We start from the raw sequence: 18,780 nt of genomic DNA, 5'->3' as shown, positions 1-18,780 counted from the left end.
CTCTCTCTCTCTCTGACAAATAATTAAATCTTAAAAAAAAAAAAAAAAAAAAAGGTAAAGGAAATTTCAGGTACTATACTCTCTGAGGGTATCCCTTAGGACAATAGTATCTTAAAGGCTCTGCTTCGTTGCCCCCAAGATGAGGCCATGGGTCCAGTGTACTTTGCTCTGAACTAAGAGATGCCGTAAGCAGCACACATTAAGTACGAGTGTGCATGTGATTTTTTTTAATTTGTCGTAGGGTACATTATAACTTTGGATTTTGAAGTCTGTGGGGTTTGTCGTTCTCGCCCTTGTAGGGTACGCTTAAATGCCTCTTATCCACGAGGTAGAGAGAGTACTGGTATTTCTTCTCCGTGCGTTATCCCCTAAGTCATCCAGCAGAGGCCAGTGTGATGCTTCACGTGTTACACAGTTGACTTGGCTTGGTTTGCTGGGGATTGGCCCATCAGTTCTTTGAATGCAGGAGCTTGGTTATCAGACCCTTCTGTGCTTTCGGGCCTCATTGGTGGGGCTGAGGGCCGATGGGCTGTGTCGCACATGGACTTGACTCCTGGATGTTCCATGCAGCTCCTGTTGGATCATCAGGACGCCATTGCTCCGGAACACAACGATCCCATCCATGAGCTGCTGGACGACCTGGGCGAGGTGCCCACCATCGAGTCCCTGATAGGTAAAGTTCTGGCTTAACCACCCAGAAGGTGACAGGGAAGGTGCTGGAGGAAGGCTTGACTGCCACCTTCTCAGTCTCTGCGTCCTTCCAGCTCTGAGAGTGCCTGAGGGAAGACAACAGATGTGTCCCACCCTGTCTCTGAGGAGCTGAGGTCCAGTGGAAGGGGGACTTTTACACATGGATATTATACACATAATCCTATAAGTAAATTAGAAGCCCTATAAAGGAAATGAACAGGATATCTTAGAGATTTGTCATATTGCAATGACTGAAATGACTTGTTAGCATTTATGAAATTGCTATTATGGATCCTTTGCTTTTGTCATTTGGCCTTTAGTTTCTTTATTTCTCAACAAGAGGATGTCCTTGCCACAGTGGAGCTGCTGGCTTATTCACGTATCTCCTTAGGACCCTTAGGCTGGCATTCCTATCTCCTTAGGCAGGCATTTGAGTATTAACATCTCTCCTCCAGGGTCTCCTCTCTTTGTTATGCTGATCCTCTCTCCTTTCCCCAAACTGCAGGAGAGAGCGCTGGCAATTTAAATGACCCCAATAAGGAGGCGCTGGCTAAGACAGAAGTGTCCCTCACGCTGACCAACAAGTTTGACGTGCCTGGCGATGAGAATGCAGAAATGGATGCTCGGACCATCCTGCTGAAGTGAGTGCTGGGAGTGTCGGGAGTGGGAAGAAGGAGGTAGACACAGCACAGTGATGCCTTGGCCTTGGCGGACATGTTCACTTGTTCATCCCTAAAACCATCACCGCGACCTTTTAAGCCTGTCGTGATTCCGGCCCCCCTTATCTATTATATTCGGTGCAGGGCTTACCTGCCTCAGTTGCTAACAAGAGGCTGAGGTGAAACTCACACCTGAGAAATCCTCAGCCTGGTACCCGCACTGTCATCGCATGAACAAGCCTGGGGCCTCGAGTGCCTTGTGCTGGCAGCTGCCCAGCGGGATCTGTGTGAGGCAGCGTGTGTATGTTGCTGCTTAGCTCTGTTCAAGGGAAGGTGGGAGACCTGGTGACAGTGACACTCTCCCCCCATCTCCTTTCAGCACAAAACGTTTAATTGTGGACGTCATCCGGTTCCAGCCAGGCGAGACCTTGACGGAAATCCTGGAAACCCCAGCCACCAGTGAACAGGTAAAACTTAACAAGGGGCACAGGAGCTCCCGTGATTGGTGCGGGCCACAGGCGAGTGGGTGGGACCCAGATCCCAGGAGATGCTTCCCTGTGGGCGGCCCAGAACAGTGATCCCGTCCATGAGCTGTCGGATGACCGGGGCAAGGTGGTGGTTGGAGCCCGCTGAGAAAGTTGTTGGCTCCCACGTCGAGAGCCAGCTGCTCTCAGGGCATAAGGCTCATGGCTTATGCAGTCTGTGTATGTGTTAATTTAATTAACTGAGGCCGAATCGGCAAGTCTGTCTAATAATCGATTGAATATTATTGTATCATCAGAATTTTGTTAAGTGCCTTGGTAGATAGAAGAAAATTTCAGAATGTAGCTCCTGAACTCACTGAACTCATGATCTAGTTGGAGAAATGTGGCATACAGATTTGAAATACTTAGAAAACCATTAAAAATTGACTTTGATGTTGGCTATAAAAATAGCCGAAGCTCAGGAAAGAGGCCAGTGAGGAGCAAAGCATCAGAAGACACGGGACTTGAGCCACACTCAGGAGGCGTGGATGGGACTGGGTGTGCACGTAGACGAGAGGCACGTAGATGTGGGCGGGAGAGTCCACGCAAACAGAGGCATGAGGGAGGGAAGGGCCTGATATAGTCGGTCTGACATTTCTAGAACGGAGACATGGGTGAGGGTGAGCAGGGAGGAGTAAGAACGGAGAACAAATTAAGTAGAACCCCTGCTTAGCACTGGACAGATGCAGAGTAAAGGACTTCTGTAACCCTGGGACCATTTACTACTCTCACAGCAGACGGTAGTCGAGCAATCGAGCTGTGGGATCAAGTCCGGCCCCGCTGGTTGGGGTGCAGTTCGGCAGTGGGAAGTGGTGGATGAGGCACTTCCTGTCTAAGATCCCTCTTTTGCATTTGTAGAATGTGAAGAATAGGTCATTTGTTTGAAATGTTGAGCATAAGTATCCTTTTTGTTAGATGAGAGTTTACTCCGAAGCATGATTATGAAGCAGGAAAAACAGGAGCTGCTCCGGCAGCACTGGGAATGGGGCCCTTGCAACCCCGCCCCCAGGGTTCTGGGTGCCTGTGGGTGTCCCTTATCACAGCACCCAGGACTCCTTGAAAATCACTGTTTTTAATGAACTCTCAGCTCTTACATGCTATGATTGATTACTGTCTAGATGTGTGGGAGGGATGAGAAGAGAATCATAACCAACCACTGCAGCTTGTTTGACGGGGAGGAAAGGCAGACCCAGTTTTTAATGAGAGCCTGCTTGTTAGTGTGGTCGTGTCACCTGTGTTCTTTCATGTCCTCCTCCCACTACCCTGTAAGGTGAGTCTTTTCATCCTCTTGTTACAGCCACGGAGTCTAAGACCGTTAGAGGTCACATAACTGGCCCACGGCCGTCCGTGTGTCGAGGCAGAACCAATCTTGGATCAGACTCCGTTTGACTCCAGGGTTTATGCCCTTCGTCTTGTGCGATGCGGAGTGGTCTTGACAGCAGGAGGAAGGGGCATTCTGGGAGAGGGAGTTGCTCCAGTTTGGGAGGAGTCACAAGCCATTCCAAATGGGAGCATCCCAGTACAGACAGTTCAGAATGCAGTATCAGAGGCTTAGCCGCAGAGATGTGAGATCTGTCCGCATAGATCTGATGAGTGAGGTTTTGAGAATGAACAATTGGAGAGAAACTGCCACGGGTCCCTTGGAGGTACCAACGCCATGCCTAGGGCAGGGATAAAGTGCAGAGGGTACGAATGAGGGGTGGTAGTTGGGCATGAGAGTAGAGATGCGGAAGCCAGATTGCAGGGAGCTGAAGAAGGAAGAAAGCCTCAGAAAAATGGATTAGTGATGTGGGTCATGTTGGGCAGAAACATAATGGGCAAACGTTGGATGTTGACTGGCTAAAGAAGAATCACGGGAAGGACTTTCATTCTCTAGACACTTGCAGCATGCTTGAAAGCAGAGGGAGGCCTTCAGCATGATCCAGCCTGGTCAAGGTGGCAAAAAGCATCGACTGAGCACTGGTATCGCCTTGTTGTTGGTATAACATTCACCCAAGGGCGAAGCTGTGTTTCAGGGAAAGTTAAATGGCTCTCATGTCTCAAATGTGATAGGAAAAAAACAAGGGATTTTGTAGCACTGGAGCCCAGTCTCCTAACTGTACGTGAGAGTCCAGGACAGAAGTCCCATGAGGCCGTGTGACTTCAGCGACGTAATCTCTTCTAGAGGAGATCCGCCCGTGCTCCATGTGGTTTCTCTGTCTGTTGTCAGAGGGCAGGTTTGTTCCCTCTGTTTCCAGAGTGAACTGTCAAGAGCTGTATAAATCCGGGTGTGGATATGCTCAGTAGACTCGGGATTTGGGTTAGTGCGCTGAACTTGCCAGCGACTTCTTTCTCTTCTCTGTGTCTGTAGGAATCAGAACATCAGAGGGCCATGCAGAGGCGCGCTATTCGTGACGCCAAAACTCCTGACAAGATGAAAAAGTCCAAATTCGTAAAGGAAGACAGCAACCTCACCCTCCAGGAGAAGAAGGAGAAGATCCAGTTGGGCTTGAAGAAGCTAACGGAGCTTGGGACAGTGGACCCAAAGAACAGATACCAGGAGCTGATCAACGACATTGCCAAGGTACTGCGTGCGGCTGGGGCAGGGGCGGCCTGGCCATGCGCAAGCCTGTCTCAGCAGCTTGTGAGGTGACTGTAGCCGTTTGGAGGACAGCATGCCTTCAGTGCACAGGCAGGTCAGGGACCTCTTCTCTGAGGGCTTGTTGTCAGCTTCTCCAGCACAGGGACCTTGCCTGCCCTTTGATGACTTACTCCATGGCCTATGTCACTAGGGAGAGACCCTAATTAGAGCTTCCTATGCCTTGATTTGTCTTTGGCCTTAAGGAAGTCCTCTAGATCTTTTTAATGACTGCTTTGACACATAAATTCACATCCAGTGGGTCATGAAATCCTTGGTTTGTGTCAGTCTTTCCAAGTAAGGGGCTCTGGTGTGGGCCCAGAGTGTGGGCTGGCGCACTGCTGGCCCAGTAAGGCAGTGCCATGCACGCTAGGGAGTTTGCTAACTGATACAGTAAGATGATCTTTTCTTCCCTCTCCTGACACCGTATTTAGAGGTTAAACCAGCTTTGCAAGCAAATTATAAGAACATGGAACTCTGTAAAAGTAACATATTTCCTTGCCTGTAATACAGACAGGGAAAATATAGACAGGGAAAAAGATTAATGAGATCTGAATTTCTTTGCTAATTTTTGAACATAAATTGCTGTTGTTGGGATACCTGGGTGGCTTAGTTGGTTAAGCATCTGCCTTTGGCTCAGCTGATGATCACCCAGTCCTAGAATCGAGCAGCAGGGAGTCTGCTTCTCCCTCTGCCTCTGCCCCTGCCCCTCCCCCCACCCATGGCTTGTTCGTGCATGTGCTCGCTTTCTCTCTCTAATAAATAAATAAAATCTTTAAAAATTGCTGCATGTGATCACGCAAGCAGTTAAGCACTGCTAGGCTCTGCCATGGATGATTTGAGAAGCATGTGACACCTACCGTCATTTTCCTAATTTTGAAAATTGTGTCTTAGGACATTCGGAATCAGCGGAGATACAGACAGAGAAGGAAGGCCGAGCTGGTGAAATTGCAACAAACGTACGCTGCTCTGAACTCGAAGGCCACTTTCTATGGAGAGCAGGTGGATTACTACAAAAGCTATATCAAAACCTGCTTGGATAACTTGGCCAGCAAGGGCAAGTGAGTGTATATATATAGACTTTTTTTTAAAGAATCAGCATCAAGGGAAAAAGAAATAGAGGCAACTGAAGTGACCTTGGAAGTTCTTACTTAAAACATGTGTGTTTATTTTTTGCTTTAATTCTTGATTTTGCTTCTGATTGTTTGCATGATTACCTAGTTCCATTTGTTATTGTGTGATGTAAATAAATAATGGAGGAGGTACTTCAGGGTGCTTATTTCTAAACATCCCGGTTCTAAAATATCTTCTTGGCCCTAGAAATGAAAGAATCATGGAAGGGGGTTAGTTAGTGTTCCCCAAACCCAACTGTGCCTCAAAATCACTTAAGGAATATGATAGACATTTTGATACCCTGGCCTCTCTCTACACCTCCTGGGGCCAGGATCCCAGACGCCTGCTTTTTCCCAGCTGGCTCCAGTGACAATTAGCAACACGCCCATCTTATAGGGAGGGAAACTGAGGACCCAGACAGATGGGGTGGTAGGTCCAAGTTCTACTTGCACTGCTATCTAGGGTTAGTTTATTTTGTACTTCTCAGTTTTCAGTTTAAGAATTTTCCAACTTCAGAAAGGTTGAGAGAAGAGAGCAATATGTACCCTTCACCTGTTTTTGGCATTTTACCACATGAGCTCCCCTTCTCTGGCTTCCTTACTCTTCTGCCTGCACTCTGGCTCTCTCTTTCCCTCCCTGGAAGACCGAGGTGAGGCAGGGATGAAAGTCAGGCCCACCCAACCCAGCTTGTGGGGCTGGTTCCTGTGACCTTTTGGCCTTTCCCCATCATTCTTTTAGCACTTCTTGACTTCATATAGACACAGGTGTTCTGGCTCAACTTGTACTTTCCCCTCCCCAGGCTTGGAATTAGCCATTTCTCCAAGCATTCCTGGTGCTTTCTAATGAAGAGTGGTGTTTAGAGACCAAAATCCACGCCCTAGATGTGCTCGTTGCCACAGGGTCGTCGTTGCTTGTAGGCATTCTAAGCAGACAGAATAGCTCTGTGGTACCCCATTGCATACAGAGACACAGCAATTGATGTAATCAGGTCTGTAATGGTAGACACTTGTATCGTTTCTAGTTATTTACTTAAAAAAATTCTGCACCAAATACCAAAACCTCTCATACCTAGGTTATTTTGCAGATGTGGGCGTATTTTTGAGGATAAATTCCTAGATGTGGAATCACTGGATCAAAGATTTTGTACAGTTGTAATTTCTATAGATCTTTCAGTTGCCTTCTGTGGTGGTTACTCCCTTTAACTTCTGTACCAGCATTCCCGCCCCATCTCTTGAGGGCCTTCTGTGGGAGCCCCAAATCCCAGTTCTCAGGGATCTCTAGTCTTCCCATGTTTATTTTTGAAAAATCACTTCTTACCTTGATTATCCCAATAGCCTCCTAAGGTCTGTTTCTCTTTACTTGTCCCCATTCCTCTGTATTTGCTATACTGGTTTAAAGTCTTCTAAACATTACTTATTCTGAGATATATTTATTTTTCCCCTGCCAGGGCACAGGGCTTACAGGGACTCTCCTGAGTTTCAGTATAGTTCCTTCATGTTGGTGCTAGAAGGTTAAATTCATGGTGGGTTTGTAAGTACAGTGAAAGGCAAAAGCAATTTAGTGTTGTTTCCTCTGCAGAGATTGTTCAGGTTAATCCTAATACTTACTTGCCATTTTAGAATCAGTATTTTACTTAGGCTGGTGTATGGGAAGTTCGTTTTCTGACCTCATATCCTTGAACTATCGACAGACTTGTAGTACACAGTTACATATAGAAAGTGATAATGGGGGGCACCTGGGTGGCTCAGTGGGCTGAGCCTCTGCCTTCAGCTCAGGTTATGATTCTAGGGTCTGGGATCGAGCCCCACATCGGGCTCTATGCTCAGCGGAGAGCCTGCTTCCCCACCCCCACCCTGCCTGCCTCTCTGCCTACTTGTGATCTCTCTGTCAAATAAATAAATAAAATCTTAAAAAAAAAAAAAAAAAAAGGAAGGAAGAAAGTGATAATGGTGTGATTTTTTTTTTTTACAGGGTCTCCAAGAAGCCTAGGGAAATGAAAGGAAAGAAAAGCAAAAAGATTTCTCTGAAATACACAGCAGCAAGACTACATGAAAAAGGAGTCCTTCTGGAAATTGAGGACCTACAAGTGAACCAGTGAGTATTTACTTTTTTACTTTGTCTTATATGTTGACTTTATTACCTCTTTATCTTACTGGCTTTATTTCTGTTATGTGGTTGGTCATTTTCATATATTCTATCTACTTATATATCTGTTGAGGACAGCACTAGGCCTAATAGTCAGAGTTAATTTGTCTGTCATAGAAGGGAAAGTATTTCTTCTCCTTTGTTGTGGAATATTTGCCCCAGGCTGTGTTCGTACCTGCTTATGTGGGCCCCATCTTAACCTTTCCTCTTTAAAGGAGGATGCCATTTCTTATTCTCCTGCGTCTAAGCCAAGAATCGATTAGAATAACAAGAAGAGGAGTTTACCTTATTCCGTTTGAGGCTGGGAATCAGGGGTTTACCCTCCTTCTCTTTCCTGGGATGTGCCAGCTTGCTGTCGACATGGTTCCTGAACCTGGCCTGGCTGTCATTAGCAGGCATTGTTATGTACTGACTCAGCTGGCCCTGTGACCTCTTGCAGCTGAGCTTGCCTATTTTGAGTCTGGTAAAACAACAGGTTTGTTTGAGATGAAGCTTAATTTTTCTCTTTTTTTCTTATTTTATTTATTAGATTTTATTTATTTGATTTATTTATTTGATTTATTTGTCAGAGAGAGAGCACAAGCAGCAGGGGAAGGGCAAAAGAAGATGGAGAGGGAGAGCAGGCTCCCCACTAACCAGGGATCCCAATGCAGGGCTCGATCCCAAGACCCTGAGATCATGACCTGAGCCAAAGGCAAATGCCTAACTGACTGAGCCAGCAAGGTGTCCCTGTAACCTGGTTTCAAAGCCTTTAACAGCAAGTTAAAAAGAAGAAAGACAGGCAAGAAAAAGTGGATGACATTTGAACAGTAGAAAATAATGACAAAAAGAAGAGAGGAGATATAAATATGAGACAAACTCAAAAAATACATAAAGTGCTCAACACCAAAAAAATAAAAAAACTCAAAAGGACCAAGGTCCCCAACTGAAAAATGACTGGAGAAAATACAGATAGTATGCCATGATTCACAAACACACATACACATGCAAACTCAACCAGACTCTAAAGATTTGAAGTTTTAAAATGGGATACTATTCTTTAACTACTGAATTCAAAAACATGGAAAAGTATGTATGTATTATTATTAATTACTATTTTTTAAGTTAACATATAATGTATTACTTGTTTCAGGGGTACAGGGCTGTGATTCTTCAGTCTTATATAATACCCAGTGCTCATTACAACACATACCCTCCCCAATGTCCATCACCCAGCCACCGCATCCCACCCAATCTATTGTTAGATTTCAGCAGTGCCCATGGGGAAGGCCAAGAGAAGTGATGTCATCCCTTCAGAATACTCCCCTCCAGCAACCCTCAGTTTGTTTCCTGAGATTAATATTCTCTTATGGTTTGTCTCCCTCTTTGGTTTTGTCTTATTTCAGTTTTTCCTCTCTTCTCCCTCCAGCCCCCCACCCTGCCTCTCAAATTCCTCATTATCAGTGAGATCATATGATAATTGTCTTTCTTTGGTTGACTTATTTCACTAGGTTTAATATCCTCTAGTTCCATCCACATCGTTGTAAATGGCAAGATTTCCTTTTTGATGGCTGAGTAATATTCCATGGTATATGTGGGCCCAGCATGCTTCCGCTGCGCTACTCTGCTACCATTGTATATGTGTATATATGTATGTATGTACATATATATACATACTACACACTAAACTACACACTTAAAATAGTTAAGATGGTAAATTTTATGTCTTGTAGTTTTTTGTTTTTGTTTTTAAGATTTTATTTATTTGGCAGAGAGAGACACAGAGAGAGAGGGAACACAAGCAGGGGGAGTGGGAGAGGGAGAAGCAGGCTCCCTGCTGAGCAGGGAGCCCAATGCCAGGACCCTAGGACCATGACCTGAGCCAACGGCAGATGCTCAACAACTGAGCCACCCAGGCATCCCTGTCTTATGGTTTTTATAATGAAAAAAAATTAATACTCTGACTAGAAATTCCATTTTGAGGCATCTGTCATAAAAAAACAATCAGAGGTAAAAACCAAAGATTTACATATAAACATGTGCCACAAGCGTAATAATGTAAACAGTAAAATCAACTTAAGTGTTGTACAGTAGGTGAATGGTTAAATTTTAACTCTAACTTGGAATATTGCATGGCCATTAAAAAGGATGCTTTCAAAGAATGTGGAAAAACTCTCAAAATGTTACCAGAGGGAAGATGGGTTACAGGACTATATTTATAACTTATGCTAAAAAAAAAAAAATAGATAAGTAAGTGGGTGGTTAGATAAACTTTATGTGAACAGAGGCACAGAAGAACATACAGTAAGTATTTTAGAGGTTGTCTTTGGCTTGTGAAATTATAGGTGCCTTTTCTTTTTCTTCATGCTTTACCAATTTCCGAAGTTCAGTAGTGAATATATGTTACTTCAGATCAGAAAACCTAAAGCAGAGGGAGCTTGCTTCTCCCTCTGCCTGCTGCTCCCCTGCTTGTGCTCTCTTTCTGACAAATAAATGAATAAAATCTTAAAAAAAAAAAAAAAGATAACAAAGCAAACTGGTTAAAGTAAAATTAACACAGGAAGTTACCTTCAAGGAGTGACCAGTGAGGACCTCTTGTTGAATCAGATGCTCATGTTCTCGTGCAGGGATTTTGTGACCTCTCTCGTAGCTTCTCCTTGGCCTCTTTTGCATCATTCGTGGTTCTCAGCTCTGTTTCTGGGAGATAAGTTTTCTCCGTAGTTGAGTTCTAGAATTCCGGGCTGATGTACTTTGATCATCTGGGGAACAACACCTTCTCCTGTTGACATAAAATTTCCAAGCTCATGTAAAAAAAAACAATACCAAGCCAATTCGTAACAGGTTGAGAATGAATGATACCTTAAATATTTTCAGGAAATAGCAGTGTATCTTTGGTGGTACTGGGTACCAGTGCCTTGATATCTAGGGCAGCTCCCCTAATGGCTCTTCTTGTCCTTACTCCTTTTAGTTTCCTTACGCACTCCTTGCATTCGTTAAACACGCGTGCATTCACACACGCACCCTTCCTCCCTCTTTTTCCTCTTGATTATGCTTTTATCATTAGATTTCAGCAGTGGCCACAGGGAAGGCCAAGAGAATTCGTGTGAAGTCATCCCTTCAGAGGCCTTCGTGGCCGTCCTCAGTGGTCCCTCTTGCCATGAACGCGAGGGCTGTAGGCAGAGGTTGCGTCCTCTCCCAAGGTCTTCAAGTGTGTGGCACTTAGAGTGGCGGCCCCTCTCTGCTTCACCCGTGGAAATACTTTGGACCTTTAGTTTGTACCCCTTTTCACTCTTGAAGATTTTTTTTTTTTAATTTTTGTTTATTAGAGAGAGGGAGCATAAGAGGGGGGAGGGGCAAAAGAAGAGGAAGAACCAGACTCCCCGCCGAGCAGGGAGCCCGACAGGGGGCTTGATCCCAGAACCCTGAGATCAAGACCTGAGCCCAAGGCAGACATTTAACCGACTGAGCCACCCAGGCGCCCCTTGAAGATTGCTAATCTCCTTTCTACATTTCGTAAAATATTTTTATACGAGAACGTAAAAATCACACCCTTACGATGTTATGTTTCAACAGGTTTAAGAATGTTATCTTTGAAATCAGTCCAACAGAAGAAGTTGGAGACTTTGAAGTGAAAGCCAAGTTCATGGGCGTTCAGATGGAGACGTTTATGTTGCATTATCAGGTGGGTACGCACCATGCAGAACCGAAAGCTCTGATGTGAGGTGGTTGTTCTCAGCGAGGCAGGAGAGTAGGTGAAAAGGAATTGGGTTGAGGATGGCTGTCCACACCCCCAGTGAGCTGGGCCGCATGCAGCCCGGGGAAGGAGCAAGGGCTGCTGTGCTTCTGCCATGGTCTGCACTCCCGGAGAGCTCTGGCAGACCGGGATATCTTCTCCAAGCTTTTGTCTGAAGCTTCTGCTTCCTGTTGTTCAGTAGCTTGAAATGTTTTCTCTCATCTTGATTTGATGTAGGGGCTTAAAGGTGTATTTGTGACAAGCTGTGTGCAAATTGCGTCTTTGTAAACTAAATCCCATTTTAAATTCAGGAAGAACTCTGCAGTGAATCATTTTATAACATAATATTAGCTAATTTTTATTCTGTAGTATCTCTAGGTTTTACACCTTAGCAAAGCCCCCAGGTACCTCGAGGCCTCCTGGGCTCTGTCCTCGTCAGCCCCGTTCCCTTCTCACTGCTCTACCCTGTTGGCCTGGGCAGGGGCCCTCTCTGCACCTGCTGACCTCCCTCTTCCCCCAAGTCCTTGTCCTTTCTTCCTCTATACATGCTACCACTCTGACCAGCGCTCCCCACACTGTGAGCTCCGTAAGGACTGTAGTGTATCTTCGTTGCCTTCTCAGTGATTCCATGATTCCATGGTGCACATGCCCAGGTGCTTCCGTGAAAGGAGACCCCGTCAGGCCTTCAGGGTCCCCGGGGCTGTGCGGGCTGACCAGCCCGCCTCGGGTGGCATGCTCATCCATGCACAGGGGCATTAAATATGGAGTGAGGATCAGGTGACCCACCAGGGCCTTCGTTCTCATGGAGCCCCTAGGATTTTTCCAGAAGCTGAACTGGTTGAACTTGAACTTGGGGGTTCTTTCAAGCACTCTGATTCTTGCTCTCTCATCACCTGCCTCTCTTCTGAAGTTTACGGGTGAGACCGCTCACTTCCTAAAGGTGCTCCGGACAGTGGAGGGCAGTGGGAGAAGCAGGGGCTTTACTCGGGTCCAGATCCACTCCGTCTTTAAGCTTCATCTTTAAACTTGGGATAATCACACCTCTAAGACTTTTATCAGGACTTAGAAAGATACTATCTGATGTGCTTACCCAGTGTGGAACTCATACAAAGTAGACATCTAATAAACAGGCCCTTTCCCCCCTTGCCTTCAGAACATAAAAGCTTTCTCATGTGAAATAGGAGGTAAGACTCTAGCAGACCCCATCGCGACGCCCCGAGTGGCCGTGTCCTGGTTTTAGTGACACGTGTGTTTATCTTAGATTGAAATGCCTTCGCCTTCTGCAGGTGACCCATTACTTAGACAAACTGGAGACACGATATTGTCGCTTCTGAAGTAGGAAGTCTGTATGTTGAATGAACGTGCTGCTTTTTCTTACCCTGTTTTGTGTATTTTGATATGAACCATGTGACTTCTTAAGTCCCAGTGGACCAGGACGTTCTGTTGAGCAGTGTGCCCTGTTCCTCGGGCTCTCAGGGGGCTTGTGCCGGGGACGGTTCTGTCGTGGGGCACTCCTTTCTCACCCCACTTCACGTCTGTCTGTCCTCGTTCCTTCTGGGTCCCTCCTCCCTACCTTGTGTCTTGTCTCGTGCCACAGGCTTGTTTGACGGTCCAAATATTTCTTTGAACAGGACCTGCTGCAGCTACAGTATGAAGGCGTCGCGGTCATGAAATTATTTAATAGAGCTAAAGTAAATGTCAACCTTCTGATCTTCCTCCTCAACAAAAAGTTCTACGGGAAGTGATTGATCTGTTGCTACTGGCTCAGAAGGATGAAGGAAAGAAGCTCCTCACGGTTCCCTTTCTCGGGTCCTTCTTTCCTCATTGGAAGCAAAGACCCAGCCCCGAACAGAGCCTCAACTTGATACACTCCCAACACCACCCTCTTAACCCCTCCCGATCTAATGGGACTTCTGCTGCCCTTTCTTCATAGTGAAATTGTATTTCAGGCTTAGTCTAACCCTCTTGTTCCTTCCTTTTCTTCCGTCACTTAGGAAGGAGCAGATGCTCCACTAAAATCCCTCTTGGTTGGTACAGGCTGAGAGGCCACATGACCCTCTTGTAGGTTTTGGTGTTTGTGTGAATTAGCAACAGGGTTAGTGGGACTTGAATTCTTGTTATTTGGAAGTGGGCGCACTCGGCACTAAGGACACGCTGGAAGGCACACAACTCGAATGTCAGATCATCTCCAGTCACTAGCTTGTCATTTAAAGGTGAAGTTCCTGTACGTTTCCATCCTGTCGGTCAGATGAAGGGATCCAGGGGCTCCTTGGTTCTCTTCCATTCTAATTTCCTTTATGCACAGGAGCTAACAGAAGTCCCTGTTCTGGGTTCAAAGGAAACATTTCTAGCAAAGGGGAGAGACGGCTTTCAAATGTCACCATTAAATGTGAGCAGTGCTGTTGGTGTAGCTCTGATCAGGGGGTGGGAGAGCCCCACTGATAACACCCGGCTGCGGGGGAAGGACGGGTGTCACAACGGTCCGCTGGGCTTGCTTTTTTTTGTGCTGGTGCGCGGAAGGGGGCTCCATTTCAGAAGGTGGTCCACTCAGCCCTGTCCCTGGGGCACAGACGGGCCAGCCCTAGCGTAGGGTGTAATTGTCTTCAAAACTGTTTTATATCTCAAGAGTGCCTTATTAAAGTGTAGATTTACTTCTTGAAATGTGGGTGATAGGAATTTGGAAGATTTATATAATGCTTTAAAAGCCTTTAGAATACTGTAAGAAAAGGGTTTTTAAAAATTGGCTTATTTGTATATCTGAACTCTTAGAACTTTCTTATATAGCTACAACACTAGGATTTATCTACAGGGTTGCAGGGACGTAATCCTGCCTTAAATAGACCGGAACAAAAACAAACAAAACCAGCCAACGGACATAAACTTGGTATTAAGATCGCTTTTCCCCACTTTTTTCCCTTCTCTTGCTACCCATGCCTGCCATGCCTTTATTTTATGAGCTCCCATTTTTCTGGGTTTAGTCAAAAACAATTCAGTTCTAAACTTTGAGCTTCAGAAGCTTTTGTTATTACATAAAAAGTCATATACTTAGGAAAAAAACAAACAACTGTTTATCCAGGAGAATATGTTGGAAATCATGCTACTGAGCCTCTGTGTCCTCTGATGTTTTGGTTCAGTATTCTTTTATCATAAAACATAAAGTTTAACAAAATAAACTTACATTTGAAAATTTATTGATGTATATTAGAAACCAATAAACTGTTTCGTTAATAACAAATCATGTGATGTGTCCCTGTTACAAATGTAAGCGTTGGAGATGTGTCTTTCCTGAGAGACCGTTTGCTCAGTCGGGTCCACCGCCGTGCAAATGCGAGTTGCCTGCATTCTTGGCGCACCCCAGCCAGGAAGAGGTGAGGTGTGGCGCGCCACCAGCCTGACCTGGTTTTTTCCTGCATTTCTGAAGATCATTTTTCAGTGAATATTTTCCTCAGCTTAAAAGCAGATGCTGTGACAAGTAGCATCACCTCAAAAACTGGGACCAACCAAAGCGTCAACCCTTTCACTTTAACAGGAGACCCATCCCAGATGCCCGTCGGGCCTCCGAGGCAGACCACGAGCAGAGTTTACAGCTCCTTTAGTAAAATACGGTGTTTGGATTATTTGTGAGGATTGTAGTTCCCTTGGTACAGCTCCTAATGCAAAGTAGCACAAAACACACTTCAAGATTTTGGTGGTCGCTGGGTAGCATTACGGTTCGGATCACACGGGAAGCATCCAGACGAGCTCACGTCGCGGCGTTGACACCACGTAGCCCTTCGGCCTCCTTCTCGGACTCGTCCCTCCGACCTTCTCTTCCACTGGCTATGGTGACATTTCTCGTGAATTTACTTCCAGCCGTTCGGACCGCCCATCAGATCGCTGCACACAATTGCCTTTGTATCTCTGTATGAAATAAAAGGTCATTTGTTCATGTTTGTGTTTATTTTTCTCAGTTTCATTGTTAGCAGTTCCTGTTCAACAGCATCGACCAGAGCGAGATTTAATGATTGAAAACCACAACAGAAAACAACCCCCTTGCCAGTCCTTCTGAAGGAGCCAACCCGAGTCGGCTACCCGTTCACTGAATCACCGCAAAGCGATGTTTAGCCTGGGAGGTTAGCCTTTTTTAAGTGTCATCTGCTTCAAGGAGCCTCCCAGAGAAAGAGATCAGGGTGGGGAGAGCACACGTCTTCCAGCCGCTGGTGAGCTGACAGCCGGAAGTTTAAAACCGCTACAGCATCTGGTCTCTTAGGAGTGGCAGCACCCCAGGTCCCTCGGGGGAAGTCACAGAAGGGACCTGGGGAAGCTGCATATGGAAAGAGTAAACAGCAAAAGGGTGGGGGGTGCTTCCTTTTAAGTAAGGCCCCAGGGCACAGCCTCACTCAAAATACAAGTATGTATATAAGCATCCCATTGTGTTTATAAACTGTGGCTAGGCTCTATTGGAAAATTAGGGACTAAGAAATAAGAGGGAAAACAGAATGCTTCTAAAGTAAACAGCAGTGGGAAATAGAAGACGGCATTCTGTGTGAGTGGAAGCGTGTTGGGCGCCGTGGTGGGAGCAGGACCCCCCGGGCCCAGCCGCTTGCCCCCTGAATCCCACTTTTCTCCTGAAGTGGGGGAGCTGCTCTCTGCGGCTGTGTCACTGAGACAACTTGGGCTCCATGTTGTCCTGCAGAGAAATCAAGGGAGGCAGAAAGGTGCTTCTCAGGACCGAACTGTTAAATAAGGAAACCAGGACCAGGGGAAAGGAGAGGAAGCCCCAGTGATGCGGGCAGACAGTGAGTGCCCCCGGCAGCCGTGTCCCTCCCACCTTGATGCCTGTGCAAACCCATGAGGAATTGGGGCGACGTACCCCTCCACGGATTTTAAACCCGACATCTGTATTTTGTAATCTTTTAATTATGAAGCGTGCAAGTACCCACATACTGTGAATTTCAAGATAAAAATTCCTCACTTTCGAAGGTATGCAGCAGAACCCGCTGTCCATTTTTCTTTACGCCGAGTGCTCACCACAGTAAATGCGGTCGCCCTCTGTCACCAAGCATTGTTACAGTCTACTGACTAATCCCTATGCTGTATTTTCCTTTTTTTTTTTTTTTTGAAGATTTTATTTTTAGTCATCTCTACACCTAACGTGGGGGCCGAACTCACAACCCTGAGATCAAGAGTCGCCGCTCCTCTGACAGAGCCAACCAGGCGCCCCTGCATGCGGTACTTCCCCTCTCCATGACTTACTCCTTGGCAGTTTATACCTCTTAATCCCCTTTATTTCACCCGCCCACCCCCAACCATCAGTTTGTTCCCTATAAGTAAGAGTTTGATTTTTTCTTGCTTCATTTGTTTTGGGGTTTTTTTTTTTTAGATCCCACATGAGTGAAATCATATGGTATTTGTTTCTCTGACTTAATTCTCTTGGCATAATGCCCTGTAGTTCCATCCATGTCATCTCAAGTAGCAAGATCTCTTTCTTTTTTATAACTGAGTAATATTCCCATTGTGTGTGTAGCCCATATCTTTTTTAAAATTTTTAAATTTTTTTTATAAACATATAATGTATTATTAACCCCAGGGGTACAGGTCTGTGAATCGCCAGGTTTACACACTTCACAGCACTCACCATAGCACATACTGTAGCCCATACCTTTATCCATTCATCCATCGGGGGCGCTTGGGCCGCTTCCATATTTTGGCTATCGTAGATAAAGCTGCTATAAACAGAGGGTCATATATCTTTTTAAATTAGCATTTTCATTTTGTTTGGGTCAATACTGAGAAGGGGAGTTACTGGATCATAGAGTAGTTCTATTTTTAATTTTTTGAGAAACCTCCATACCGCTTTCCACAATGGCTGCACCAATTTACATTCCCGCCAGCTGTGCCCGAGGGCTCCTCTTTCTCCACATCCTCACCCAGACTTGTTATTTCTTGTCTTTTTTATTTTAGCCGTACTGACAGATGTGAGGGGATAATCTCGTTTTGATCTGCATTTCCCTGATAAAATAGTGATGGTGAGCTTCTTTTCAAGTGTCTTTTAGCCGTTTATAAGTCTTCTTTGGAAAAATATTCAGATCCCCCACCCTTCTTTTTTTTAAGATTTTATTTATTTATTTGAGAGGGAGAGAGCGGAGGGACAGAGGGAGAGTGAGAAGCAGACTCCCCACTGAGCAGGGAGCCCAACGCCGCACTTGATCGCAGAACTCTGAGATCATGACCTGACGCTTAATTGGCTGAGCCACCCAGGTGCTCCTCTCCATTTTTTGATCAGATATTGTTTGCTTTTGAGTCGTGTAAGTTTTTTTTTAATATCAGGTGTTTTTTTATTTTAGATTTTATTTATTTATTTATTTATTTGACAGAGAGAGATCACAAGTAGGCAGAGAGGCAGGCAGTGGGGAGGAGGAGGGGCGGGAGCAGGCTCCCTGCTAAGCAGAGAGCCCAATGTGAGGCTTGATCCCAGGACCCTGGGATCATGACCTGAGATGAAGGCAGGCTTAACTCACCGAACCACCCAGGCACCCCTGAGTTGTATAAGTTCTTAATGTATTTTGGATATCAACCTCTTACCAGATAAATCATTTGCAAGTATCTTCTTTCATTCAGTAGGTTGCTTTGTCATTTTCTTGATGGTTTCCTTCCTTGTACAAAAGCTTTTATTTTGATTACAGTCTCAATGATTGGTTTTTGTTTTCCTTGCCCAAGAAGACATATCCAGAAAGGTGTTGCTAAGGCCAGTGTCAAAGATGACTGCCTATGTTTTCTTCTATGAAGAGGCTCTTTTCTCCGTTGTATATTCTCTTCTCCTTTGTTGTAGGTTAATTGACCAAAGAAGTATGGGTTTATTTTTGGGTTCTCTATTCTATTCCATTGATCCATATGTCTATTTTTGTCCCTTATCCATTTTTAAAGGTACACTTTAAATGTACCCTTATACATTTTTCCTCTTTTTTTTTAAGATTTTATTTATTTATTTGACAGAGATCACAAGCAGGCAGAGAGGCAGGCAGAGAGAGAGAGGAGGAAGCAGGCTCCCCGCAGAGCAGAGAGCCTGACGCGAGGCTCCATCCCAGGACCCTGGGATCATGACCTGAGCCGAAGGCAGAGACTTTAACACACTGAGCCACCCAGGCGCCCCTCTTTTTCCTCTTTAAACTCATGTTTCCATTCCACTTCCCTGAGAATTTTATCCTAACATAATATTTAAAGCTTAAATCCTACTTTTTATTAGTCTGTCATGATTATCTAACAGAAATAAATATTTGTTTAATTTCCTTTGACTATAAGGCTGTTAATGACATCCAGAAAGATACTTGTGTCATTATA

The 18,780-nt window shown here is 45.3% G+C and overlaps 1 protein-coding gene across 1 annotated transcript in view; it reads left to right on the top strand.

Annotated features, from left to right (window-relative positions):
• IQGAP1 (IQ motif containing GTPase activating protein 1) overlaps positions 1–14,698 on the top strand; it is a 100,143-nt gene extending 85,445 nt beyond the window's left edge. The window contains exons 31-38 of the mRNA XM_032836822.1: positions 571–673; positions 1,196–1,331; positions 1,729–1,816; positions 4,224–4,436; positions 5,385–5,551; positions 7,575–7,697; positions 11,301–11,409; positions 13,092–14,698. Coding sequence (XP_032692713.1) covers positions 571–673; positions 1,196–1,331; positions 1,729–1,816; positions 4,224–4,436; positions 5,385–5,551; positions 7,575–7,697; positions 11,301–11,409; positions 13,092–13,205 — 1,053 coding nt within the window. The 3' untranslated portion in view covers positions 13,206–14,698. The remainder of the gene's footprint in view (positions 1–570; positions 674–1,195; positions 1,332–1,728; positions 1,817–4,223; positions 4,437–5,384; positions 5,552–7,574; positions 7,698–11,300; positions 11,410–13,091) is intronic.
• Positions 14,699–18,780: the final 4,082 nt, after the last annotated feature.

Source organism: Lontra canadensis, unplaced genomic scaffold (genome assembly GCF_010015895.1).
Source record: "Lontra canadensis isolate GAN:19392208 unplaced genomic scaffold, GSC_riverotter_1.0 scaffold94, whole genome shotgun sequence".
NCBI classification, from domain to species: Eukaryota; Metazoa; Chordata; class Mammalia; order Carnivora; family Mustelidae; genus Lontra; species Lontra canadensis.
This window is presented reverse-complemented; position numbering and strand designations above follow the sequence as displayed.